General features: G+C 42.4%; 2 protein-coding genes and 1 non-coding gene across 5 annotated transcripts in view; 2 read left to right on the top strand and 1 right to left on the bottom strand.

Moving 5' to 3' along the window:
• Positions 1–13,493, bottom strand: part of LOC118417086 (zinc finger protein 423-like) — a 31,298-nt gene extending 17,805 nt beyond the window's left edge. Inside the window, exons 1-3 of one of the 3 annotated variants that reach the window (XM_035822482.1) lie at positions 12,955–13,493; positions 9,109–9,222; positions 6,802–7,020 (exon numbers count right to left, since the gene is read on the bottom strand). In XM_035822482.1, the coding sequence (XP_035678375.1) occupies positions 6,802–7,020; positions 9,109–9,222; positions 12,955–12,994 (373 nt within the window). In that variant the 5' untranslated portion in view covers positions 12,995–13,493. The remainder of the gene's footprint in view (positions 1–6,801; positions 7,021–9,108; positions 9,223–12,954) is intronic. The other 2 variants (XM_035822481.1, XM_035822480.1) reach the window with 2 other exon arrangements.
• A 2,133-nt stretch (positions 13,494–15,626) lies between these two features.
• Trnag-ucc lies at positions 15,627–15,698 on the top strand. Its single transcript has one exon. It is a non-coding gene; the product is annotated as a tRNA-Gly (tRNA).
• A 3,937-nt stretch (positions 15,699–19,635) lies between these two features.
• LOC118417101 (15-hydroxyprostaglandin dehydrogenase [NAD(+)]-like) lies at positions 19,636–24,855 on the top strand. The gene is made up of 7 exons (XM_035822502.1): positions 19,636–19,755; positions 20,958–21,081; positions 21,503–21,609; positions 22,064–22,160; positions 22,474–22,547; positions 22,984–23,129; positions 23,589–24,855. The coding sequence occupies exons 1-7, from the start codon at positions 19,663–19,665 to the stop codon at positions 23,716–23,718; spliced, it is 771 nt and encodes a 256-aa protein (XP_035678395.1). The 5' UTR covers positions 19,636–19,662; the 3' UTR covers positions 23,719–24,855.
• Positions 24,856–26,563: the final 1,708 nt, after the last annotated feature.

The following is a 26,563-nucleotide window of genomic DNA, read 5'->3' as shown; positions in this document are numbered from 1 at the left end:
TTGAAACTGAACTTGGAATTGGGAAAAAGGCTTCTGGCTTTTGCAAACTGCAATAATATAATTGATTTCAAGAAATTGGAGAGGATTGTGACATTTTCTGACTGCATCCTACCACATCTGCAAAAACAAGCAAAGATGGAAATAACCAAAGCTTGATCTCCAAGCAGATGTTTGGTGTTTGACTGTACTTTGTAGCATTTTCTATGTTTCTCTCATGGTGTTTCCCCCCTCAACCCTCTGTAACAACAAAAATCAGGCCACTGGAGAAATGTACGAAACACAGCAAAAACATGCACAAACAAGCACCAGCCAGACATCAACTTAGAAGTTACTGAGCGTTGCTGTAACGTTATCTCGCTTGTAATGTAAAGTAATTGTATGCTAGTTTAAAGATGAGATGCAAAAGACATGCTTTGAGAGTCAATTTATGCCACAATATACACGCCGCTGTATCTATTTTCGCAACCCCGTCTACAAATGAGGCCTAATCATTTCAGGTTCACACCTTCATGAATCATGCTAATTAAGTTATAATTCACAAACAGACATGCATATGAAGTAATTACAGGAATACACATTGCCCCAAAAGAATATAAATCTGCGGAAATATGACGTCATTCCTAAATTATACAGATGCAAAAGCGAACATACAGAAATGACAATTAAAATCCTACGCCTAATCTACATATACCTGTTGTGACAGAGGCTATCATTTATACAAATGAGCAGTTACCAGAAAACAATTTTTGCTGTTCTTGTCATCGTCTAGGGTGGCTTCTTTTGATTCTTGGAACCTCTTTAATGTACATATGTACTATCTTTGAAGTTACCTATAGATCTATATATATTATAGGCCAATATAGGGTATATTTCATCAACCCTGATATAAGCAACAACAACTTTATAAATATCAACATTGATGACAATTTTGTCATAAAGAAATTGTTTGTGCAAGACACATCTTCAGTCAAATGCATGGGCCTAGGGATAAATTTAACTGTATCCATGATAATTTGACATAACTAACATGTGTTCCAGAACCAGGTTGCTGGTAAAATGATGTTGTAAGAAAATTACACATTATTATTATTAATTTAAAAAATGTAGTCCTACCAGAACAAGCCAACAAGTATCAATGCATTTCTGTACTGGATTGAACAATTGTGTATTAAATTGCCAGTAAAAAAAATTCTCCCTCCCTCAGTTCTACCAACCCAAACTTTCTTTGGCACTGACAATTCTTAAATCTAACTCAGTAACTGTGCCACTGTATTCCTGACTTTTTTGTCACAGAAGGGGTTGCTTCCCGGTGAAGGCTCTGCCAGGGCTTTAAAATAAGAAAGTAAAGTTAATGTCAGCTCCCTTCAGGATAGAATGAAATAAAGCCTATGGTAAAACAACCCTGGGCGTTCTGCCAGCTTTGCACCCAGAGGAGAAAACATTTGGATGTTTGAAGCAGAAAGAAGCTTGATGTCTCACCTGCGGGACAAATCCTCAAAGTACAGTCAAACAAGAAACTTTAATGTGGTGCGAGAGTACATGTAGACATGACATTGAAGCCCCTTAACCAGGGTTTACAAAAACTGAATATACATGTTTATAAACTGAGCTAAAAGGGAAATCACAGTTTATAACTAATAAAAGAAGACCCTAAATCATAACCATCTATTCATTATTCTTAACACCGCCCTATTAAAAAAAAAAAAAAGATGCATGATTGCTGTTGAAAATGAAGCTGCCTGAAGGATGAAAATTTCTTCAGAATTGGCAGACTCTAGAATTGCTGACACTACAAGTCCAGGCGGTTCAAACCCTGGCTATTGTCATGACAAACTTGCTACACATGTAGACATGTATGTCACTGTTGATATGCAGACTGGCCTTGTTCCCCTCCACCTGCTGCAAAGGTCGAGTGGTTTATGGTTAACAACATGATACTGTAAATTGATTGTACGTTCGCCGGGACTTAATTATGAGGTAAGAGGGGAAAGGAGATTTTCCCAGTGCTTTTTAAGATAATCAAAGTTTAACTTTAAGTTTGTGTAGGGTTGGACAAGTCCACTAGCCTGATTGTGCATGTCCTTATGCCTAAAATGGTTGAAACAATAATGCCATAACACAGAAAATGCTGAATAATGGATTTTGCAAGAGATCAATGGTAAGATTACAAACATTAATTAACATTGCACTTGAAGTAATACTGTCAGTAATACTGCAAATGCTTAAAGGGATGTCCCTGTCCAACAACGATTTTTACCAAAATCAGGCAGGCAATTGAATTATGCAAAATTTGGCCACCTCCCTAGAAAATATGGTACAGTACAAGCCAGTTGATTGCACAACGGATTAATGCACACTTCTGTTAACTGCACGGAATCCCCAAATCCCAAACCGGTACGGTCCAGGTAGACTTCGGATAATTGCACAAAATTCACTGGCAAATAGGCACAGTGCAATTCAGCAGCTTCTCCTGTACAGTAATAAAAAAAAGCATTTCCCACAAATGACATTAAAATCAAAGTAGCTTTTTCAAGCCTTACAAAAAATTGCGTACAAGCCCCTATATATATATATATATAAATGCGTGCCCCTGCAGATGTTACTCCTCAACCCCACCAGCAGAGATCCCCCTCTGAGAGCACAGAGTTTTTCCTCCCTGTATTCTGCTCCTCTGAGGGCTGGAGCCTGCCCTCCTAGGTGCCTGGGGGCAAGGCCATGCCAGAAACACATGACATCAAGGCATGGCTGTGCTAGCTCCCCTGCAGGGTCTCCCCGGGATACATCTCTGGAATATTTCTGGGGCTTCTGCTTCCAAGGTGGAACATTTTATGGGGGAGGGGGGCTGACCGATGGAGGCAGATCAAAGAAAGCTCAATCTCCAAGCAGATGTAGGGTACAGGTCAGTGCTTTTTGGAAAAAACTGAATGATCAAAGTTAATTTGGTCATTTTTACCTACACCAAGAAGGTTATGTTCTGATGTCATTTTTTGTGGGTTCGCTTGTCTGTAGACAGCGTAATTAACCCCCATGGATGATATCTTGATGTGGATAGATGTTGGGAAAACAAAGGACAACTTTGATTGTCTTGTCTTCTTGCTGTATTAGCGACTGTGCCCAGGCTTCCCCACCGGGTCTCCCCAGGATACATCTCTGGAATATTTCTGGGGCTTCTGCTTCCAAGGTGGAACATTTTATGGGGGAGGGGGGCAGAGCGATGGAGGCAGATTCGTGTAAGATCAAAGAGAAATCAATCTCTAAGCAGATGTAGGGTACAGATCAGTGTTTTTTAAAGGTAACTATTGGAGAAACTGAATGATCAAAGTTAATTTGTTCATTTCCACCTTTACATTTTACCTTCACAAAGAGGGTTATGTTCTTACGTCGTTTTTTGTGGGTTTGCTTGTCTGTGGACAGCATATTACCCTACAAACCCCATGGATGATATCTTGATGTGGATAGATGTTGAGAAAACAAAGGACAAGTTTGATTGTCTAGTCTTCTTACTGTATTAGGGACTGTGCTCGATTCCCCGCCATGTCTCCCTTGCATTGGATACATCCCTGGATACATCTCTGGAATATTTCTGGGGCTTCTGCTTCCAAGGTGGAACATTTTATGGGGGAGGGGGGCTGAGCGATGGAGGCAGATTCATGCAAGATCAAAGAGAGCTCATTCTCTAAGCAGATGTAGGGTCCAGGTCAGTGTTTTTTGGAAAAACTGAATCATGTGAATGATCAAAGTTAATTTGGTCATTTTTACCTACACCGAGAAGATTATGTTCTGATGTCATTTTTGTGGGTTTGCTTGTCTGTGGACAGCATAACACCATGGATGATATCTTGATGTGGATAGATGTTGGGAAAACAAAGGACAAGTTTGATTGTCTAGTCTTCTTACTTTATTAGCAACTGTGCTGGCTTTCCCGCCGGGGCTCGCCTGGATACATCCCTGGATACATCTCTGGAATATTTCTGGGGCTTCTGCTTCCAAGGTGGAACATTTTATGGGGGAGGGGGGCTGACCGATGGAGGCAGATCAAAGAAAGCTCAATCTCCAAGCAGATGTAGGGTCCAGGTCAGTATTTTTTGGAAAAACTGAAAGATCAAAGTTTATTTGGTCATTTTTACCTTCACCAAGAAGGTTATGTTCTGATGTCATTTTTTGTGGGCTGACCGATGGAGGCAGATTCTTGCAAGATCAAAGAGAAATCAATCTCTAAGCAGATGTAGGGTCCAGATTAGTGTTTTTTAAAGGCACGTATTGTAGAGTATGAATGATCAAACTCAAAGTTAATGTTTTGGTCATTTTTACCTTCAGCAAGAAGGTTATCTTTCGTGTCGCTTTTTTGTGTAAATTGTTTGTGGATGGGCAGCTTAATCCAACAAACTCTATGACTAATATTTTATATGTAGAGAGATGTCAGCAAAAGAAAGGACAAGTTTGACTATGTTACAGATGATCACTTTTAAATGTTGAGATAGATAGCTACAAGTTTACTGTTTAGCTATATTACATAACAGTTGCACCTTAATTGACGTATTGGCCATAGCCCTTTCTTCAAAATACCCACCATGCAACACACTTTCCCAATACATATGGGACATCCCAAAGGACCAGCTGTGAACATCAGAGGGGGGACTTAATTTTTACAACCATATCTACGTTAAACCTGATTATTACAAGTTCTGCTGTGCTCACATGTTGCGAATGGCTGTAAAATAAAGTGCCCAGTACCAAGTTTATTGGATGTTCCCTACCAGGCCAGACTTGGGACCCCGGAAACAAACGCTCATTTTCTGATAGTTTATCCCAGCAATAAGACAGCAGCGCATCTTATTAGAGTACAACTCAGTGGAAAGAAACATATAAAGTATCAGGCTCATTAAGGTGAAAGTGATCTCAAACATCTGAGAAGCTCTGAGGAAGGTGTCTGATAGACATCGAAACGTCAGCAGGTGAGAAAAACTGGTTGAAGGAATGTGTAAAAGAAAACTCTCATGTCCTATGATCTACCAACCTGATGAAATTATTTTCGGATCTCAAACCAGTGTAGCTCACTGAAGCGTTACTCTTCCAACGGTGGAGACAGAGAAGACAGACTATATTCTATATATTGTATTCACAGGTTCATTGCACCAGAGAAAATCCCTTGTCTCTTTTCGATAAGTACAACGAACAATAGACCACAGCTGAACGCCCTGTACTAAGAACTGTGACCCTTTCCAGTAGCGTACATGTGGGTGGATTCGAACTCCCAACCTCTTGGTCCAGGGGCAGGGTGGATAACCACTGGACTATGTATGCTACCGGTACCTTTAGCTTTTATACTATTTTGCTGGCAAACAAACTTTGGAACAACCTGTAAACTGTCTTTCACCTGAAAATGGTACGTTTTTGGTACATATAGTAGATGGACTAACTAGTGCAGAACAAGTCTTGTCTACTTGGACTTTCTTAGAAAATTACTACTATCGTGCCAAAAATGTTTGAGCCTCCACAACCGTTTTAGTTGTTCTACTTCTAGAAGAAAGTAGCATGGTTAGTTCATTTATAGTGTATTTACATTGGAAATGCATGTGCAAGTAGCTTCTTTGAAAGCTTACAATTTCATCATTTAAACCCTACAATTTGTCTTGCAATACAAAAATGTACTATAAATGTTTGTATGTCCAGTGTCACTAGGGGTCTTAACAGTGTCAAATAGTGTCTCAAAGAAGACTCTATTGCATACAACTTTTTACAAGTGAGCAAACTGATAAACAGCACTTCAGCACAAAATAACACAATTCTATCTTGAATCATCATACACTTTATGACAACAGAACTTTATAAATTCAAACCTTCTCCTGTGTACCACTGAAAATCTCTCTCCATAGGACAGAATTGTAAAATTAGTACTGCCGCAGCAAAAACTCTTTTCAACCTTGGCTTGTGCCTCCTTGGTTTGACAAAAAAGTAGAGAGTGTGTACTAAGAGAAAAGTAGACATCTCTTTCTTATGGACAGAAATGATTCAGTACTGCAGAAGTTTCACACTCTGTTTGACAAAGACGAGAATGTTGTCCTCTGCCCTCCGGCATGTCATATGCATCTGTTATCTTGACGTCTCTACCAAATCTGGACCGTCACTTCCAATCACATGACATCACCCTGCCAGTGTCTCCAGTGACACTCACCTGCTTGTTAAGGCGACATAAACCTGCCCTGGAAAGGTTGCTAAATGATTGCTCACCTTTCCCTTACCTGTCTTGACATTTTGCGACTGTGCAAGCGCACCGTGGGAGGCACCAATTCTCCTGTATTACACCGGCTGTACGAGATCGCAATCAATACAATTAAACAGCAGTGGAAGAAACCTCTAGCAAAGTCTTGTCAGAAGTCGGGCGAAGATGAAACTGTCCCGAGGGCTGTTAAACTGCCTGCTGAATTAGAAATCACGAGTTATTGATGTAAACAAGGAGGTGATGTTACAGGGTATTGGAGAATTCTTATACTCAACCAGTATGCACTCACTTTGCTTGCGTTTCGGTGTCTATCCGACACCTTCCACAGAGCTTCTGACTGGAGTTCTGCTTTTTGCCGCTATGTGTAGCCGATGTAGGTGGTGCTTTTGCGGCGAGAACACAATCCAAAATGTGGCTAAGTTTGTATCCCCCCCTTGTCCCGGTTTATCACTGGTTTTGACTTTCTTATCCAGACCAAAATGTAAGCAAAATAAGTACTTACTGGTTATGTATAAGAATTCTCCTATACCCTATTTTCTACCAAATTATTTTCGAAAGGTGATGCTACAGTTCCTTACCTGCGCTTCCGCAGACGTAGTTGCGGTGGTCCATGAAGTCCGACAGCGTGGCTAGCGTCGCTCCGCACGTGTCGCAGCGGTAGATTTGTCGCGTATCCTCCTCCAGGCAGCCAGGACTCCCCCTCTCGGATGGCTGGCGTGGGGAGTTCTCTTGAACCTCCTTGCCCTTCTCTGCCATGCTGTTGGAAGGGCCTTCCTCCTCCTGCTCCCCACTGCCTTCTGGGGGAAGCAAATAGATCTATTCATCTTGTCTGTGAATTACGAGACAAAACTTTTGCTCTGATTAAAACCCCGGGAGGCTTCGCGGGCGTCTAACGGGACGTACCACGGAGGTTTGCGGGGGAATGAAGACGGATGCGTGCACCATTCTGCAACAAATGAGTTTCAACGAGTTTCTGCTTCCAAGTTCAGGCAAGCACACTAATGGGCTGAAATGATGCACAGTGTGGAAGAGTGTCTTAAAGACCATTTACAATGTCTTCTTCACAACTAATAAAGCTCTCCTGTTTAATAATCATTATAGTATTTATACACCACTTGTCATCTAACAAAAACTTCATCAAAATGTCTGCCCTGCCCCCCAATATATTAGCAGACAAGCAGTTGATAAAACAAATATATTTGCCTGTACCAGATCTAAGAGATGCAGAGAATTAGGACTAGGAGATACACTTTGTTGCCAAAAATGGTGTGCATTTTAGGGTATTGGGCCATCAAGCTATTATTTGTGACCACCACAGCAAATTAAGGACCATGTAGTATCACTATCAACTTGTGTAATAATGTCAGATGAAAAAGATGAAAAAAAAATTTTATATGACCAAACTGCCAAAAAACTCTCTATTTCTAATTGCAATGTATATTTTTGAAAAAGAACAGGGATACTCTTAGAATGCCAACTTAATACTAGTACCTTACAATTTCACACCATCCCTCTACCTCAGCCTTAACATTATACAGTGCTTACATTTTTTCAGCTAGGTTGACCAGGCAGCAACCTGAGTCAAAAGCCAGGTTGCGCCATCAACATTTCAGGTTGCACCACTTCCAAGTTACACTTCCAAGTTATTACTTTCTTCAAATCACCTGCTTACCCATTATCTTTTCTTTCATTTACAGATAACTACTTATATCTAGAATGTAAAAGCTTACACACATAAGTGGGGGAATAGCGGTCTTCCAACTGCAAATTTCAGGTTGCACACTGTCCTACCTAACCTGGGTTCGAAATTAAGTTGCGCCAACCAAATTGTGGTTGCGTTTGCAAGCGTGCAAGCGGGTGTTTCGAGCACTGCATCGTGATAGAAGAAAATCCTGGCTAGAACCCTGCGGCATATGTAACTCCACAGGATGCTGGCAACCTGGAAAATGTGCGAGCCACCTAGGGAGATTCTGCCCATTCCTCACCTATCAACTACAGATAACCCAGAAAATAACTCAGATATGGGGGAAAGCTCAAAATCCCACTCTCCAGTCTTGAGGCTCGTTTTTCCTTCATGAACCAATTTGGTGGGAAGGTTGATTGGGAGCGTGAATGGCTGTGGGTTGCCCCCGGACTTGCCACTTATGGCACTTATTACATCTGCAAGAATCATGGCTGAGTAAAAAAAATGACTAGTCCACATTATTAGGGGCGGTGGTTTTGCTTTCCTTCCTTTATTAATATATTCCAAAAGTGCCTAGACTCAAGACTTTTCTTTTACAATGCCAAAAGTTATGAAAATACATCCATCTCTTTTTTTTTTAGTTATCCTTTGACAAAACTCCAACAAAAAGATCCTTGCAGGTCTAAAAAAAAGCTGCTAGGGGGCCCAAACCTAAATTATCCCTTTCAGAGACCAAAAAGTTATATGTGCCACCCCAAGATCATTCTGCAGTGCTGTAGAATGTTTAATTTCTAGGGGGTCCATAATCAAACATTTTGATGACACCTACCCACATACCAAACATTGTCAAGATACATCCACAACTCATTGACTATTCGCAAGTACATAAATATGCACTACTAAAAATATAACCTTCTTGGGGAAGAATCTTATTTACATATACACTTAACTTCAATTTAGGCTGTTTTTCCCCCATATTATAAAGGATTTAGACATATAGATTTTACACATTCTTACATTTTAAAGTACTTTCCCTTATTCCTTAGAGTTACACTCTTCTCACTCATTCACTCGCTCAGTCCCATAGCTTGTACTTGTAATAGCCAAATTGGGGCACTATGTACAGTTTAAAATTTCACTTTCTGTTTTGTCAAATCTGCTTCATCACACCATGCAGTTCTGGAATACAGTTCAGGAATACCTTGAACTTGGTTGGATGGTCCATTGTTGTTGTTGTTGTTGACACATTCTCCTTCGTCCTCCTTTACTTCCTCTGCTCCCTCAGCACCGCTTGCCAGGGCATTCTCTAACTCGCCTGCAGAAGCCAGAATAAAATCAAAACACTGATTCAAAAATCAAGGAAATCATAACACAGAAGAGAATACACGAAAACAGGTGAAAAATCGCAGTTCAATGAAGATATGCATTACAAAGTAAGGTACTGTACTAGTAAAGTTACAATTAGCTATGTATATCACTATATGTAAATACTTTTGATGAATATTTCACTATTTAGACTTCATATTTTCATGTTCCTTGTGATGCATTTCTTCTCTAACTTTTGTGACAATTTGCATTTTAAGAATTCTAATGACAGTTGATTGATTGATTGAATAAATGATTGATTGGTTGATTGATTGATTGATTGATTGACAGTGTTGGACCAATGAAATACAGGACTTTGCAGCCATTATGTTTGTGACTTTTAGGTGAAAAGTGTCACTGAATACTATAGTGATAGTGTATCATGATTAAAAGAAAACAACACTGAATTGTAAACTGCAATGGATTATGGAATACAAGGGAATTCTGAAAGTTTGCCAGAACTTGGTCACCAGTACCTTAACAATTCTGGGCTCGAAATACTTTTTTCTGCATACCTGCACCGGTGCGGGTAACATTTAAAATTGCCTGCATCAGACAACTTTTACCTGCACTACTCTGAATTTAGGAAGTATGGATCATACTCAAGATGTTCTTTATAGGAGGTAACATTCATGCAGCTTATAACAATCCACATGCTCCTTTATGTATAAAACCCAGTACATTGACCAGTGCAGGTTAGGTGCAGGTAGACACCAGAAATACCTGCACAGCTCCAATTTTACATGCCCTAACCTGCATATGCAGGTGGTATTTCGAGCCCCGTAATTGTAGTACATGCATAGTGTACCAGTACACATACATTATTCTGAGGATCGAGATAATTTAGACTGATATCATACAGTAGACTGAAAGACACAAAGTAATAAAAGAAGTCTTTGCATCACCACAAGCATAATTTTCCAAAAGAGTGCACCCCACAGAGAACATCCATATCATTTACAATTAGATGCAGTACCAGAATCTTTTTTTACAATACTCCACACTATATATAGCTGCTACTTCAACTTCAAGTCATGATGTATATATAACTTCCAACTGCCTGTTCCATAAAAATGATTTGAAGACAAATTCTTGATCTGATTCTGATCAATTTTGATGTCAACAAAACAGAATTCTTTAAGTTTAATTTGCACATTTTCTTAGTGAGTATACCTGGTACTGGGTATGTCATGTCAATGCACTTGAGAGGAGAATCTCAGAGAGGGTGTGAGGAGTCAAATTAGCAATTCAGGGGGGGGGGGGGGGGTGACTATTTGAGCGAACTAGAACGAAGAAAGAAAAGGATACAGGGTCTTAATCTCCAAGCAAAACATAAGATAGTACCAAACTGGCCAAGGAGTGTAGTCAGCCAAAAGGTGTCCATTTGCCCGGTATCAAAACACACTCCTAAAGCCTGCTTCACTCCTCTGCCAGCTTTTGATACAATCTTACACTACCATAGGATCTGCTTGGAGATTAATAGGGTCTAGGGCCAGGAAGCACAGTATTACACGAGATTGATGTAAATTTGTTTCTTTGTCCTTTGGACAGCTGACATATTTCCAACATGTAACAAGGCAAATTATTATATTACAGTGTACCATGTTTTCCAGTAATGTGTCTTCTTTTTAAGTTATTTCCTTTGCAGGCTGCTTTATTGCTCCTATATGTACTGCCTCAGTCACTGGCACGGTGCTTAATTGCAAGATGAATGCTCAAAGTCGGCTCTACCAAAGACATTATATCTTCATTTGATGAAAGTGATCCAAAACTCTACAGACTAAAGGAAAAGCCTCCTGTGTCATTGATGCAAAGCTCTGTGTCTTGTGGCAGGATTTGTCTTCTCCATTTTCTTGTTACAAGTTTTTCCTTTGAGGAATCGGCGGTAGCCAGTTAGATTTGTTTGATACGTAGGGGAAAACGATCTTGATGCAAGGCACCATAAGGTTTTAGTGCACATTTCAGAGCCTCACTGAGGTACTAAAATACAATATCACGAGGGGATTATGCATAGGGTCAACGTTTTATAATGACAAATGTTACGAAAGTAATTTGCCTTTAAAAGAGGTCAAGGAGAAGGAATTGTTGCAGCTTTTTTGAGACACAGTTGACGTCAGGCTTCCTACAGTGCCACACGACCAGGCAGCGGCCTTCCCGGCGTATCGATATCGAACACGGTTATGTCATGTTCCCGCTTTGTCCCTCCTTGACACGACAAAACGCAGTTAATCGTCTGGGCCGGGCTCCTGCCCCGCGCCTCGGTGGAGGCGACGCCGCTTCTTCGGCGAAAGCGCCGACCTTTATTGTTTATTTATACCTCAATTAGAGATTCAATACAGTGGGATCGCATTCGGAGGCCTCCGCGCGCTCCCAGAGGGAACAAAAAGCAAAGGATGTGATTTCCCTGGTGGACCACAAATGCAAATGTAATAAAAGAAACCGCAATCAATCGGCAGGAGGATAGGCCTTGCCGGGATAAAATGAGGAAAGATGGGAGCGCAAAGGCATCCTAATTTCTGACAGCGTACCGGCAGTTCTTTCAACACACCACGCACCTGTTAAATGAGGGAACAAGACTTTCCTTCAAGAAGGTTTTAATAACACCCACCTTCAATGAAAATTACTTGAAATTTTATCATCTAATAAGATAGAATCCTCAAAGAAAATAACCAAGAAATATGTCATTTAGATTTTCTGTGTAAAAATAATAAAATTCAAATTGTTGTCTCTCTAACAAAATTCAAATTGTTGTCTCTCTAACACTTTTCAAGTTGTGATCAAACGTCTATTTCATATCTCCATGTCAGATGTTAAAAATTGACAGATGTTAAAAATTGGCTTTGTAATGGTCACCTTTCTAGTATTTTGAGAAGACTGTAAATATGTAATATTGAAACTACTGAAATATGTCAGCAAAGTTAGCATATCATATGAAACGATAGTCAAATCAAGCAAAAATTTCTCAAAAACGAGTTCCTATCAAAAATTGGCAGGCATTGTCAATGGATAGCCAAAATCTATATTTGGAAAGAAACTTTCAAACAAACAAATCGAATATTGGCTTCACATGTCGAATTTGCAATATTTGAGAGAAATGGCCAAAAAAATTGTTTGAAATACAACTTTCCCGAGAATCAGCTGGAGGTATGAAAATCCCAAGATTTGTATTAAAGAGATGGTCAAAAAATCTCTCCAACTTCCCATGAAATATCGGCCGCTGACGACAAATATCAAAGATTTGCGAGAGATGGGCAGTCAGGTGATGGGAGGGAAAACCCCAACATGACCCCACTTTCACACCCAGCAGACCGCAGCCTAATGCGGCTGTCTGAAGGCAGAGAACGTTCCAGCGGTTACCAGTAGAGATGGCCTGCCTTGGGCCGACTGTTGCTATCCCATTCATCAGGCGACTGTTGTTATAGGAAAGTGGAAGTCGGCACTGAAAAGTGAAAGTTGGGTTAGAGAAGTGTCTGGAGAAGAAGCAGATGCTAGCCCGGTCTCGCCACGGGAGGGATCTGTTCTGCAGAAATGGACGACATGTTGATCAACCGCCACCCACCCGACGACACACACCCGCCCTCCCGCTCCCCCAATCCGAAAAGCCCGCTACTTTCCAAACCTCACTGCCTACAGGTTGGGACGCAGAGAGAAACGGTACTAGTGCGCAGCGCTACACACTCACGTTTCAGGGCTCGCGGCCGGGCCTGCTTGCGGCGCGACATCGCTGGAGAAACCGGGCTTGGGTGGAGAGCTCAGGGCCCCGCGCTCTGGCGGATGCGGGCGGCTGGAAAATATCCAGGGCGCGCACTGCTTGGGGAAATGTCCAGCGCGCTGGTATGGACCACGTCAGAGCTCCAAATCCCGCCGGAACCCCCAAGCGAGCTCGCAACGGGCCCCTTGGGAGTGACAGGGCTGCGCGAGCTGGCGCCTTGCTGCTGGTGCAGGCGGCAGCGTAGCGCAGAAGCGGGGCGGGCGCGCGGAGCGTGATTGGGGGGCAGGATGGGCCGCGCCCCGCGGTCGGTCCCCGCCACCCGGCAGGGGTTCCGGTCGCCCGGTCCCAGCGGGAAAGGAGCCCGGAAATGAAGGCGCAGCTGGGGCCCTGCACCACCGCCATGTCCCCGGCTAGCATGGCGGGAACCAGAGGTGCAGATCATACAGAGAACAGGGCCAACAAGCTTGGCCCGGGAATAGGAATTATCGATTTTTTTTAAACTTCCCTGGAAGATACCAAGACCGTCTTAGGGATGGAAAACGATAAAATTGCTATAAAAGTGGCGGGGAGCGACCGTTTGCTGCTGAAAAGCCCGATAATCTTACATGACTTGTTCTACGTGATCCCGACATCGCTCTTTGGTGTGACGTTAGGTATGACGCGCTCTAACTTCCCACTCAGTTGTTGAGTTGATCCACAATTAGCATTGACAACAACGTTATACCAAGGAGCTTTTATCACCTGATAAAAGCTCCTTGGTTATACATTGTAACTATTCTTCCTGTGGTTCTTGGAAACATTACATAATATATTGTATAAGGCAAATTAATTGTATGGATGACATCCACGCTCGCATCAATTTTCGGCCGTTTTCAATAAAGATATAGTTGTCAACCATACCCCAAATCAAATCAGCTTCGAAATAATAAAAAGTGTGCCATGGATTGCAAAAACAAGTCTCAGAAAACGTATACTAATGTCATAGAATATCCCAAGGTATTATCCCAAGGTCAAAGAAGATGTGAAAGAGCAAAAGGGAAGAATCAATTGTTCGGTATACTATATTCTGTGTATTCAGTCATTTGTTCAACCTTCCTGACAGCTTAGATTTCATAATGAAGGTTCAAGGTAACCTTTTTTTTTGTCAAACTTTTTTTCATTCGCGCGCTCGCATCAGTTTTGGGGTTCCCAGTGAATGTCATCCATATCATCAAATCAACATGGCCTAACAGTACAAAACAACAGGACACGCAGGTAAATGTTAGCGAGGGTTTCAGAGTTCGCGGTAGCTTTACAAGTTCGCGGTCGTCCTACTCCACAGGGTTTTCTGTAAGTCAAGAAACCTCACCGCGAAAATCGCGAAATTAAAACCACTGCGAACAGTTCCTCTTTTACAGTATATACGTAATCATGTAACGTTACAGAGCAGTCGCAGGAAAAAAGGCGCCTAAACGTTGAGCCATAAAATCCCCAAACACATCATGGACATTCTTCTTCGTCAGTCAGTAATCGTTGATAAAACTATTCAAGGCAAAAGTCAAGCCTTGCGCAAATTCCGCATGCTGTGCCATACTTCAACTTCAACAACGTGTCCACGACTTTCGGTTCAACTAAAACCTCCAAGTAGACGTTGGGGTTGGAAATCGTAATGTTTTCTGACTGGCCGGGTCGGCTTCTCTGATTTTCCAGCACATGCTTGGAGATTTGGATTAGATTCCGTTAATATTGAAAGCAGTAGACATCTGGGTTTCTGATAGTTTGCTAGTGACCTTTCTAGATCAACACCCAACCCAACAGAAGTTCATCAATTCTTCAGCTAACAAACAAATGTCTTCGGCAGACTGTCAGGAACTGTCCAAAAGTCGGGAATCCGTACTCTCCAAGCAGAGGTTAGGCTCCGGCTTTTATGCGTTTTTATCGGGCTTTCTAGTTCATACCGTTTTGTTGTTGGTGTCTCGCGGTTAGTCTGCTTGGAAAGCAGGGAATCCGAGGATGGCATGCGCGCGAAAGTGGAAATGAAGGAAAGAGACCCCCGACTTCTTATTTTCAGCGTTTTTTTCTGCTATCATGATTTATTCATCATTAGGCCACACCAATTTAATTTCTTGGTTCACGGATTCGCTCGCTCCTATTTTTTGGAGAAAAAAATAAAAATAGAAATTACCACTCAGCAAATTTTCACCTTTAATGAAACCATTCACCAACTTTCTGGTGTAGCAAATTGGCCTTTATATTATAAGCTCCTTAAAGTGTGGGTACAGGTGCTGTTACTGTACAAGAATAGTGTTTTTGTACTTTTTTCACGCTGAAAACTTTTTTCTTTATGTTTTGGATTAGCCGTTACCTTTACTCCAACCATTTTACAATTTTTTTTTTTATTTCGCCCTCTCGCTCCATATTTTTTATGAAAAAATCCATAAACCAAGAAATTAAAATTTATGTGGCCTTATCATGATCGCACAAGTGTAGTGCAACAGTTTGTGTGAGTATGTGTGTCACGGGTCATGTGTGTCAGCCGTAGCCCATATTCAAACGGCTCGGTAACAGGTGGTTGTAGACGACCTTACAGCTGTGCTTTTGTCGTGTCAATACAGTGTTGAGTCACAGTCAATGATCCGAGTGGTACATGGTTGTCTGTGCAAGCGTTGGTGGTGTAATGGTTAGCATTGTTGCCTTCCAAGCAGTAGATCCGGGTTCGATTCCCGGCCAACGCAAGCTCTACTATTTTTGCCTTCGCCGAGAAGGATATATTTTCGGAAGCGTGTGTATAATCCCAAAGCAGATCCTACAGTAGTAGCACAAGCTAGTATCGAAAGCTGGCAGAGGAGTGAAGCCGGCCCAGGGATGTGTATGCGCCCGGTGCCCGTTTGACTCCCTTTGGCCGGCTGTACTCCTTTCCCAGCTTTGATACTATTTTATGGCACTGTAGGATCTGCTTGCAGACCAGATTTGCATGAATCATCAGAAAATGACGTCCCTATTATAGCTTTCTTTCTTAAGATTGTGTACGCCTGTTATTTTATAAACTGATATTATTTATGTAAATGATGTCCTTATTTGCATACTTAATGACAAACGATAGTGGATACAATCTGAAACGTCTGACCATTTCCAAAATCTTATCTACTTGCTTGATTAACTACTTTTTGGCGACAAACACAATGCACCAGTTCAGTTGTAATGGATAATTCTCGAGTCTGAACAATGATTTTTTTTGATGGAGCGATGATCCATAACAGGAGAATAGGTGCAAGCGCGTATGTGTATGTTAGAAGAATAATGTTACCTTGGTTGTGGAATGTTAGATCTAAGAGAAATATACTTTGGTTTCATACTTGATTTTATCATGACGTTTCAGTAAAATCGACATCTCAGCATTCATAGCACCACCGAAGAAACAACAGACTACATAGATCAGTCTGACAGACTGCGAAGACAGCTTACTTCGGGGGAAGACAAGGTTTGATATATGAGAAGACATCGACGTTGTTTTAATTGCCTGAAAAGTCAGACCGTCTGTCTCGTCTGTACCTCCCGTCCGTCATAGTCAGGAATTTGATTGTCACTTTAATGACCTTTAATGGGGCGACTTTGTTATTGATTTTTGGACCATCCATGGATTGGTCTTGGCCTTGGCACCATCCTTAATAGTAGCCTCCATAACAGGCTCTCTGGGCCTTTTTGGGGGGGGGGGGTCATAATACACTGGCCATTTCTTTTGTACTGGGTCGCTTGTACTGCCGGCCCAATATAAAAAGAAATGGCCAGCAAAAGTGTATTGTGAGCCAAAAAAAGTATCGCTGACTCAATCTTCTTCGCATGATTTGAAAACCACGGTCTGTCTGTGCGTTTCACGGTCCACATTCTGATGGCACTTCAGTGTTAAGTATCTACCAGATTGACTACGCTGGCTGTTATAGGATCTTGTAGGGAGAATAATTTGCCAGTGGAGTTTTGCTACTAACTGTTACATAGGGTTTGGCCGGCCGCGCAGGGAACATTAGCATCAGCGGTGACTCAGACTCCCCTGGCCAATTTTCCGACTTTTATGTCGAATTCTACTATCCTCGTACCCCCGTAGGATGGTTAAATCCTACGGTAGCATAAGATTGTATGAAAAGCTGACAGAGGAGTGAAGCCGGCTTAGAAGTGTGTTTCGCTACCGGGGCATATGGACACCTTTTCGCTGACTACACTCCTTGGCCAGTTTAGCACCAGTTTAGCACCAGTACAAAACCGGTTTTTCTTATTGGACCGGTCCGGAAAAACCGGACTGGAAAAAATTAGGTTGACCGGATGTTGGACCTATTGGAAAATTAACAGATTATTTGATCAGGCATTCACACGTTTTGGCGCTTGCAGGTGGAAGAAAATAACAAGAGTAAAGTAGAGCAGAGCTTATAGTCATTTCTACCAAATTTTACAGTCAACCGTACAGGTGCAGTTAGCGTTGTAGGATTTCAAAACAACAGTGAGTCTAATACTTCACCAAACAGATTTCTTTGTAGTGAAATGGACCATTGGTATGAGTCATACTGAATCAGGTCCAGGTTCAGGTCCGGACCTGGACCTGATCCTCTGGACCTGAACCGGACAATTTTCTGTACCGGTACCCATCCCTAGGCCTAGTCTGATGGAAGCTAGCATATCAGGTGGTAAACAAGACACCGAGTACAACAGAACTGATTAACATCCTCTCCCAACAGAGGTTAGGCTTCGGCGGTTGTTTTTTGCCGAGAGACATCAAGAAAGAGTACAAAATAGAAAGCCCGATAAAAACGACTAAAAAACGTTAAAAAACACAGCCAGGGTGTAAACTTTGCTTGGAGAGTATGATTAACACGCTATATGAGCCCTTAAATGCCCAACGTTTACAACCTGCTAAAATGCTAATGCCAGTAATGGTACGGTGCCGGGTCCAGATCGGGCTGTTTGATCATTCAGGAAGCGAAAATCAAAGTGTATATTAAGAAATATGCACAAACTATGCCGATGGCTGTCTTTTTGTCACGTTTTTTTGTGTGTGCTTCTGTTGCCTTTTACATCATATTTTTTCGTATCCGCAAACTACCCGGTCGGTCCCGCTTTGGTAATGTGACCGTACGGTAGTAATGGGTCACATTTCCCAACCGGGGCCCGGCCGGGCAGTTAGAGGGAACAAAATTAAAGTGTATGTCTATGAATAATATGCACAAGCTCTGGAATAATTTTAGGTGCGTTTTGTGTGTTTTGTTGTCTTTCATATCATACCTTTCGTTCCGTTCCGGTCTGGTCAGATTTCCATTTGGAAACTTGGTGACCGAGGGAGGCGGTTTCAGCCTAGAGCGAAGCAAAACTGCAGCAGCGCCACCTAGCGGTTACTCTCAACCACAGCTTGACAAGGACGTTCTCATGGGCCACAGTGTAGGACTCGTGTAGGTGTGGAAAGAGAGCAACATTGAAGCTCCAACAGTATATATACCACTATGAAGTCAGCACAAAGCTAAACGACCATGAACTGTTTTACCTGTTTAACTGTTGTCAGCCAGCCTGCACTTCAATGACTGTGTTTCTGATAAATCGCACCGTCTTACATGTAACATGGGTTACACCCACATATTCATAACGTTATGTACATATTCAGAAAAAACATATTCACAAAGGAAATGTTGATATGCACCAAATAGCAATTACCCAAGTACTGGATATGATTTGGAAATGGTCAGACGTTTCAGGTAGAATCCCCCACCCTTCGTCAGTGACACTAAAAAGAGATATTTTTAGAAAACATTTCCCCTAACTATGAATTAATATCCTAACTATGAATTCATATGCAAAATGTCGATATGAGTGGTGATGCCGACAACCGTCACGGAAAACAGTTGATTACATCATGTCTGGACTCCCTGACGTCCCTGTTGACTAGACCGGTTTAATCACTGACCAGAACAGCACGGCTCTAATTGAATCAAACCAACCGTGTTGGGCATAGCAATTAAATCACGACTGGAACAGAGCAGAGCAATTAGATCAGCATCTGCATCTTTATAGGATGTGACGACACAAGTATGACTTCCACATGTGTGCTGCGCCGGACCGTTTGTCCGTCTCGTGAACCGGTTGTCGCCATAGTCTTCATAGCAGGCTCTCCGGGGCCTTTTTTTGACTGATGATACACTTTTCCTGGCCATTATTTTTTTTGGTACTGGGTCGCTGATTGCCAACCGTCGCTGATTACTGGCTCCTAGGCAACCAGAAGCAAAAAAACTCAACAGTTCATTAGCCAAGAGACTAGGCTTTGGTAATCTCAAGGCAGATCCTACGGTAGGAGGCCTAGGCTCCGGTAGCCAAAGACACTCCTTGGTCGGCTTTACTCTGCCAGCTTTTGATACCATCTTTGGCTACCTTTTAATAGGAGGATCTGCTTGGAGATTAAGGCTTTGGGACTGACCAGTCAGCTGCATGGTTTTTACTGCAAAACTAAGGTGTCGTCTTCAGGCTGCCTTCGATACGAACTTGCTCTAGCAGTTGTCACCACGCGCTTAGCCACAGATTTATCTTAAAGGGATTGCCCCAGACGTAGATGACCCTACATCGGGTCAACTTGGGCCATGTCATCAGTGTCTGCCGATAACCGGTAGAACAAGTTCAGGGCGGCAGCCTAAATCGACAGGCAAAGCTTTTCGCGGTGTAAAAACCATGCAGCTCACTGGAAAGATCGCTCTTGTGACGGGCGCAGCTCGGGGCATGGGCAAAGGATTCGCTGAGGCCATCCTTGAGCGAGGAGCAAAGGTGAACACGATGACTCTGAGATATTGAAACTAATGTTGTGTAAAAAGCTTATATCTCGGCACACCTAGTCAGAGTTTAACCCGAGGTTAGTGCCCTTGTGCGACCTAGTCATTAATAGTAAAGCAACAGTTGGAAAAATCGATCGCCCTGGTGAGTGGCGAAGCTAAGGGTATGGGATTCACAGAGTGAGGAGTGAAATTAAACGTTACCGAAAAGATCGAAAGTCGAACGCTGTGTAAAATGTGTCGCCTCGCCACACACCTGGCCTGCGTTCAGATTACCCTTGTCGTAAAACGGTTGACCTGAGATAACCAAGATCGTTAAGAGTTGTCTTTGAAGTAGAGTAACCCAATGTGGTAAAAAAGACTTGAGTAACCCTTTCAAGCCATACCCTTATCTGGTACGGCGTAATTCTGAAAACACAACCGACGCTGGGAACACTGGAGGCTCGTTTGCAGTCGTATGACCTTGAATATATTGGTGTCATTGATAGTGTGTATCTCTGCACTAGTTGGAAACTTAGGCGAAGCTCAGGGTCTGAGAAAGGGATTCATTGATTGAGGGGTAAAGGTAAACGGAACAAAAATTTTTATAGTTGAACGCTGAGTAAAATGTGTCGTCTCGCCACACACCTGGCCTGAGTTTAGATTACCCTGATCGTAAAACGGTTGACCTGAGATTACAAAGGTCGTCAAGAGTTCTTTGAAATAGTGCAATCCTATCAAGCCATACCTCTGTCTGGTACGACATAATTCTGAAAACACACCCGACGTTGAGAACACTATACTCTCCCGCAAGAAGAGGTTCGGCTGCGGCTGGTTTTGGACGATTTTTAGGGCTTTTTATCGGGCTTTCTATTATGTGCCGTTTTATTTGTGTGGGGCACGAAACATAAAAAAATGGTACAAAATAGAAAGCCCGATAAAAAGCCCTAAAAATCGTTAAAAAAAAACAGCCGGAGACGGAGCCGAACCTCTGCTTGGAGACTACGGTAGCTGAGAACACAAGAGGATTGGGCACATTCGTCGCAGGTCGTCGTGCGATTTTGATGTCGTGGGATTTTCAAGCTGTGACAGAACAAAAGACAGTGCGACAACTTCCCAGCAGAATGACCTTGACGATCTTTACATGTATGTCATTGATAATCATTGATAGCGTCCGGTGTGTACCCGTGCACTTTCAATAACTAAATTTTATTATAGGTGGCGCTGTTGGACACGAACGAGTCGATAGGACAGGAAACGGCGGCAGCCTTTGCCCTGAAGTACGGGGCCGACATGTGCACGTTTGTTCTGTGCGATGTGACGGATAAAGGTCAACTGGAGGGTACTGTACACTGTCTGAAGTCGATAATAGGACTTAACAATAACTTAACAGTAGTTGTACAAGTGGCAGGTAACAACCACAGTCATTAACCACGGAATTGGTCAACAAAAGATGAAGAAAGATATCTTTTGCAATGATTTTGTTTTCATTTTCGCCCTTATTTTCTTCATCAAGCAGGACTTAACAATAACTTAACAGTAGTTGTACAAGTGGCAGGTAACAACCACAGTCATTAACCACGGAATCGGTCAACAAAAGATGAAGGAAGATATCTTTTGCAATGATTTTTTTTTTCATTTTCGCCCTTATTTTCTTCATCGAGCAGGTATATAGCATCTTTTGGTCACGTATAGTACTATTCCGCCAGAGAGCGCTGTAAAACGTCTTCGGTAGTACAAGTTGTCTCTTCATTTTGCGCTAGGTGCGTTCCAACAAGTGGTGGACCGTTTTGGTGGGCTGGATTTGGTTGTGAACAACGCTGGAATTCTGAACGAAGTTGAGTGGGAAAAGTGCATCAACGTTAATCTGGTAAGTTCTATTATAACGTCAACTTTTATAATAAGGAGTTTCAAGGGTCCAACTACAGGTGGGCAGCGTAATACACATACAGTACATAGCACCAGCTCTTTTTTCTCTGTCTCGACCTGTAGAAGATCGAGTTAAGCTCTTAACTTATTACTGGTTCTAAAATATTTTCAGTTCTTTCCGAAAATAATTTTCCGAAAATAATTTTATCATGTTGGAAGAACAAAGGTTATTGGGTTTTCTTTTTCACAACCAGTAACTCCACTATTTACATGTCAATGTCTATCAGCCATCTTCATCAAGTCAAGTTACTACATCGGTCACATATCGAGAAGCAGCACTCCAGTCATAAGCCTTGCGGAAGATATATTAGATAGACATCGAGACGTAAGACTTAACGGGTTGTGCAAAAGAAGTCTCAAATAATCTTCATCTGTTATTAACTCTACATCACCAGGTATCGGTGGTGCGAGGTTGTCATCTTGGACTTCACTACATGGGCAAACAAAATGGCGGCAAAGGAGGACTCATCATCAACACGGCGTCTGTGGCAGGTAGTCGTCGTAATTTCCTTCTCCTGATGATGATGATCTTCGCCAAATGTTAGTTTTTCTTCGGAATAACTCAAATGTCTGCATAAGTGGATTTATAAGGCTTGCATCGACAGCAGACAGATGTTTACTGTGGCAGACTTAACATTTTATATAAAGGGTTAACCTTATGGTTTCCAAGAATAGGTACAACGAGTTTTAAGATGTCTTTCCACAGCAAATGTTTGAAGATAATACCGATTCTACTTGTTTCATCTTTCAAAGACTAACGAGTGGACCAACTAGTGATGGTCATGATTGTTTTCTCCCATCACAGGTCTGTACGCCTTCCCTCCACCCGTGTACGCAGCTACAAAGGCCGGTGTTGTGGGCCTAACAAAGAGCCTTGGGGTACGTATCTGCATCTGCATTATATACGCGAATGTCCAGGAATAAGCATCAATGCATCTAGAATATCATTTACAAAGTGGTACTAAGGTCTATACATATTCTTTGATATATCTAAATTTTTTTGCCTATTCAGTGTACACTGTAAGGGTTATTTCCCCCTAGGATGTAGTTGAATTCATCTAGCGAACAGAACTTCTCAAATTTTTTCGCGCAAACGAAAGAAATGTGAGCAGCTTTGAGTGTTTATCATCATATGTTATATCATTGCACTGAATGGTCAAATCACACCTAACCTTCACACAGCTAGCCGCAAGCGTTGTTTACGCTAGTAATGATGATACTTCCTCTGGACACAGTAGTAACGAGTTTTACTCTACGGTTATTCTAAGGTAAATCGAATTTTTGAGCACTGAAACTGCTTTTGATTTGCCTGTAGATGGACTACAAGTTCGCCAAGGACGGTGTCCGTGTGAACGCCCTGTGTCCGTCGTTTACAGCCACGTCACTGCTCGAAGAGTTCAAAGCTTCCGAGGAGGACCTGCGAGGAATGGACGACATGATCGAAAGGGGAGGCCTTCTTCAGTGAGTAACGGCGTCTTCCATAAGGCACGAGACAAGCCCTATCCCGTGTTTACAAGTAACATTTTGTCATGCCACGTGTCATATCGTAAAATTGGCGATCGGCAATTTAGCCGAAATTGCTAACTCTGACTTATCATAAACATTTATACGCCACTTTCGTATACAATGTAAAGCTGCTCCCAAAAACCTTTCGACCAGTTCTCTGATCCTCCTCAAGTTGAAATGATCCGAAGCATGTGTCACGTGACCTAAACGGAAGCGTGACGCCAGCGCTATATCGGCCCCCGCCTCGGTTGAGTGTTGGTCAATAATCTCTGATGTGATGTATATATATCGCCCCTTTCAGTCCTTTTAGAAAGCAAGGAGGTTGAAAATTTCTTTTTTCAACCTCCTCGTAGAAAGCAATCCTGTTCGGTTTCCAATATTCTAACAAATGACTTGTATTTCGTGTCGTTTCAGAATTCCGGACGTGTTGAAAGGCTTCGTTAAGTTGTTGGACGACGATGACAAGAATGGCGCAGTTCTGGAAGTGACGTTGCAGGGTTTGAAGTACCGTGGGTACGAGAGCGGGCCCTGGGACCTTGAATGAGGAACGCACCAATCATAGAGAAATAATAATCCGGTTTTTAGCCATTGACAGTGTCTTCCTAGAACAATCTTAAAGTTAAAGCTGCATCTGAAAATAGAATAATATTACATTTTAGTGAAATTAAGTACTGTGGAATTTTCTGGGATTTGATTTCGCTAGAGGGAAAATAAAGTGTTCCGATGTGGTTTTAAGAGGTGACAGCTACCAGTTCTGTTAATTTGGTATAGAACACTTTAAAGTTCGCGGTTTTAAGTTCGCGGTAGCGCCATACTCTGTAGCCTGCATACTATAATGGAAAATGTTCGCGGTGGTTTTAAGCTCGCGGTGAAGTGGTCACCGCGAAAACCGCGAACGTAAACCACCGCGAACATTCTGCATTTACAGTATGCTATTTGCACATCAGATAGGATTAGTTGTAATCACGCCCTAAATGATTCTCTAGCCATGTTAAGGTCATGAGCAAAGTTTGTGCAAGTAGTTCTGTGAAGCATTAAACCTGACTGCTCTACAGGTGCTGACTGCTCACCTTGTCATGCACACAAAGCAGCAAGTTTTCTTCTGTTTCAGTACAGGAAATGGATTGCTAGTCCTTTGCCTTTAATGTGCTTGAGATATCCTAAAACTGATGTAAACGCGCCAAAAATAAAAGGTGGGCATGAGTTTTGAGATCTAAGCGATCACGAAATCTGTAAAATAATCAAACACCAAGATCACGGTATTCGTTCGTTCAGTCCCTTGTAGTGCCATATAAGGCAGCAGATTTTCTGTCTGTTTCAGTAGCAGGTTACTTTTTTAACAGGAACAGGTTGCTAGACCTTCAATTCCCCCTTTACTTGCTCAAGGCACCTCCTCCGAAACACGGGACACCTATTTTACGTCCCCTCTGAAAGACGGTGCCGCACAACCGAGACTCCTCCCCCAGGATTGAACAAGCGTGCCGGGTTGGGGTGGCTACCAACTATAAAGCTGCCACCGGTTAAGCCACATTGACAAGGACATCCGCTGCACTATAGTGCATTTGTCAATTATTAATAATCATACTTAGTATTAGGATGGATTACAATGTGGTATCAATAAAGAAAAGAATTTCCGTTCTACCAAGGACGTTATATATAACGTCCTTGGTTCTACCTGATACTGTCTGTACCCTTGCAATTAGCCTACGGGCATGGGTTTGCAAATAAATACATCTAATTAACGCAAATTAACTTTCGCGCTAACCAATCACTTTAATGGGGATATCTTCCAAGGCCATGTAAATATTTTATAGAACATATTGTATCCAAGCTGTAACGTCACGCCTATATATAGTTATCATAAGTAGACTGTCTTATAGTTTGATGTGCACTTAATGCCTTCATTAGTTTGTGCCACAACAACTGTCAGCTCGTAGAATTTAGAGAAGAGTTTCTGTTAGACTTAATCATCTCGGACCTCGGAGACAAAGCGTGTGCCAAGTCGGTGTGTTTTAAGATGAGCTCTTCTGTGGTCTTCTTCTTCTTTCCTCACTTAACTCAGGTGTGAATGAGTACCTAGCTGCGGCTAGAGGCAGTGACAGGCCTTTATGGTGGTGACAGGCCATAGGGGCATGTTCGGGCATTACGCACCCGCCATGACACACAAGTCAGGGGTAGAAGGAACCCCTTGCATCCTTTGTCGGAAGTCCTCCTAGGAGACGGAAACCTCAAACAACAAACCTGCATCTGCTGGGGCCGTCTTACACGTTGCATACAGTTGCCCCTGTAGGACTAGTGCGCCAGTGGACGAGAGGGTGGAGAAGGACGTGCACACCCCTCCTTCACCTTAAAAACCCAAGTGCAGGCCAGGTAGACGGGTCGCCTTAAACCCGTCTGCCTACCATTGTCTTCCGAGACAGACGGATGCCAACCAACCACTCTTCTGTGGTGAGGCAAGGCGAAACCTTTACTCCACCAGCGGAGACGGACAGACCAGTACAGGAATGAGAGGCCAACTTGTCATCGCTGGGGCCGCCTGCTGTCTGCTGTTTGTCTCTGGTAGGAAATGTACCTGCAAAGTCTATTTTTGTTTATCTTTGTTTGTTCCGCATAACCGTTAAAGTTGCGCAAGGCCTAAGACACATTTTCAAATAGGGGCAGCTTTGGGGAAAGAAAAATAGGACACCAAACTACACCAAACAGCCCGATCGGGCCCCGGTTTGGAAATGTCAAATGTGACGCACACCTACGGCTGGACCGATAGCTTTGATCCCCACACACCAGGAAGGGCCCCTTCTCTTTTCGATAAGTGGGTTCTTTAACGTGCTCGAGGTGTGGCTGTCCTTGGGGCTTTATGTCCCATTCGAGAGGACCCTCTAACAGAAACTACTAGCTCATTTTCACCTGAGTCAAATAGGGACATGTGTGTAAAGTGCCTTCTCCAAGGGCACAAGATTAGAACCTGCTATTAATTCGAACCCAGAACCTTAAAGTTCTTAGTCACTAACCCTGACAGCAAGACCACCTTGCCAGCTATGCTTACAGACAGCGGGATGCACCAGTACGTGCTGTAGTTTATGTAAGGGGTCTTCTATAACTTTCTACAACATTTTATCAAATGTTTCTCTAAGATCAGAAATTTAACATTGAATAGTATATATTGAATAGTATTTTTTATTTGTTTTGAGACAGACGAGGACAATGTGGCACTGAACTCAAGTTAGTAACTTATTTCAACAGTGCCACACACAAAGTACAGACAGAAGGTAAAGATAGTCTTTTACCTCCCCAACCGAAGTCAGGTACCCATTTTTATACCTGGGTGAAGTGAGGAAAGTAGTGCCAAGTGCCTTTCCCAAGGTCACAACGTCGGGGCACAGAAAGTATCG

The sequence above is a fragment of the Branchiostoma floridae genome, chromosome 6, assembly GCF_000003815.2.
Source record: "Branchiostoma floridae strain S238N-H82 chromosome 6, Bfl_VNyyK, whole genome shotgun sequence".
Lineage (NCBI taxonomy): Eukaryota > Metazoa > Chordata > Leptocardii > Amphioxiformes > Branchiostomatidae > Branchiostoma > Branchiostoma floridae.
Note: the sequence above shows the minus strand (reverse complement) of the source record. Positions and strands in the feature narration are given on the sequence as shown.

What these genes read in the sequence shown, in the direction of transcription:
- LOC118417101 (XM_035822502.1), top strand. Translation starts at nt 19,663, where the DNA reads ATGCAGCTCACTGGAAAGATCGCTCTTGTGACGGGCGCAGCTCGGGGC. An exon ending in GGATAAAGGTCAACTGGAGG is followed by an intron (nt 21,082 to 21,502) that starts GTACTGTACACT and finishes ATTTTGCGCTAG; the next exon opens with GTGCGTTCCAACAAGTGGTG. An exon ending in CAACACGGCGTCTGTGGCAG is followed by an intron (nt 22,161 to 22,473) that starts GTAGTCGTCGTA and finishes CTCCCATCACAG; the next exon opens with GTCTGTACGCCTTCCCTCCA.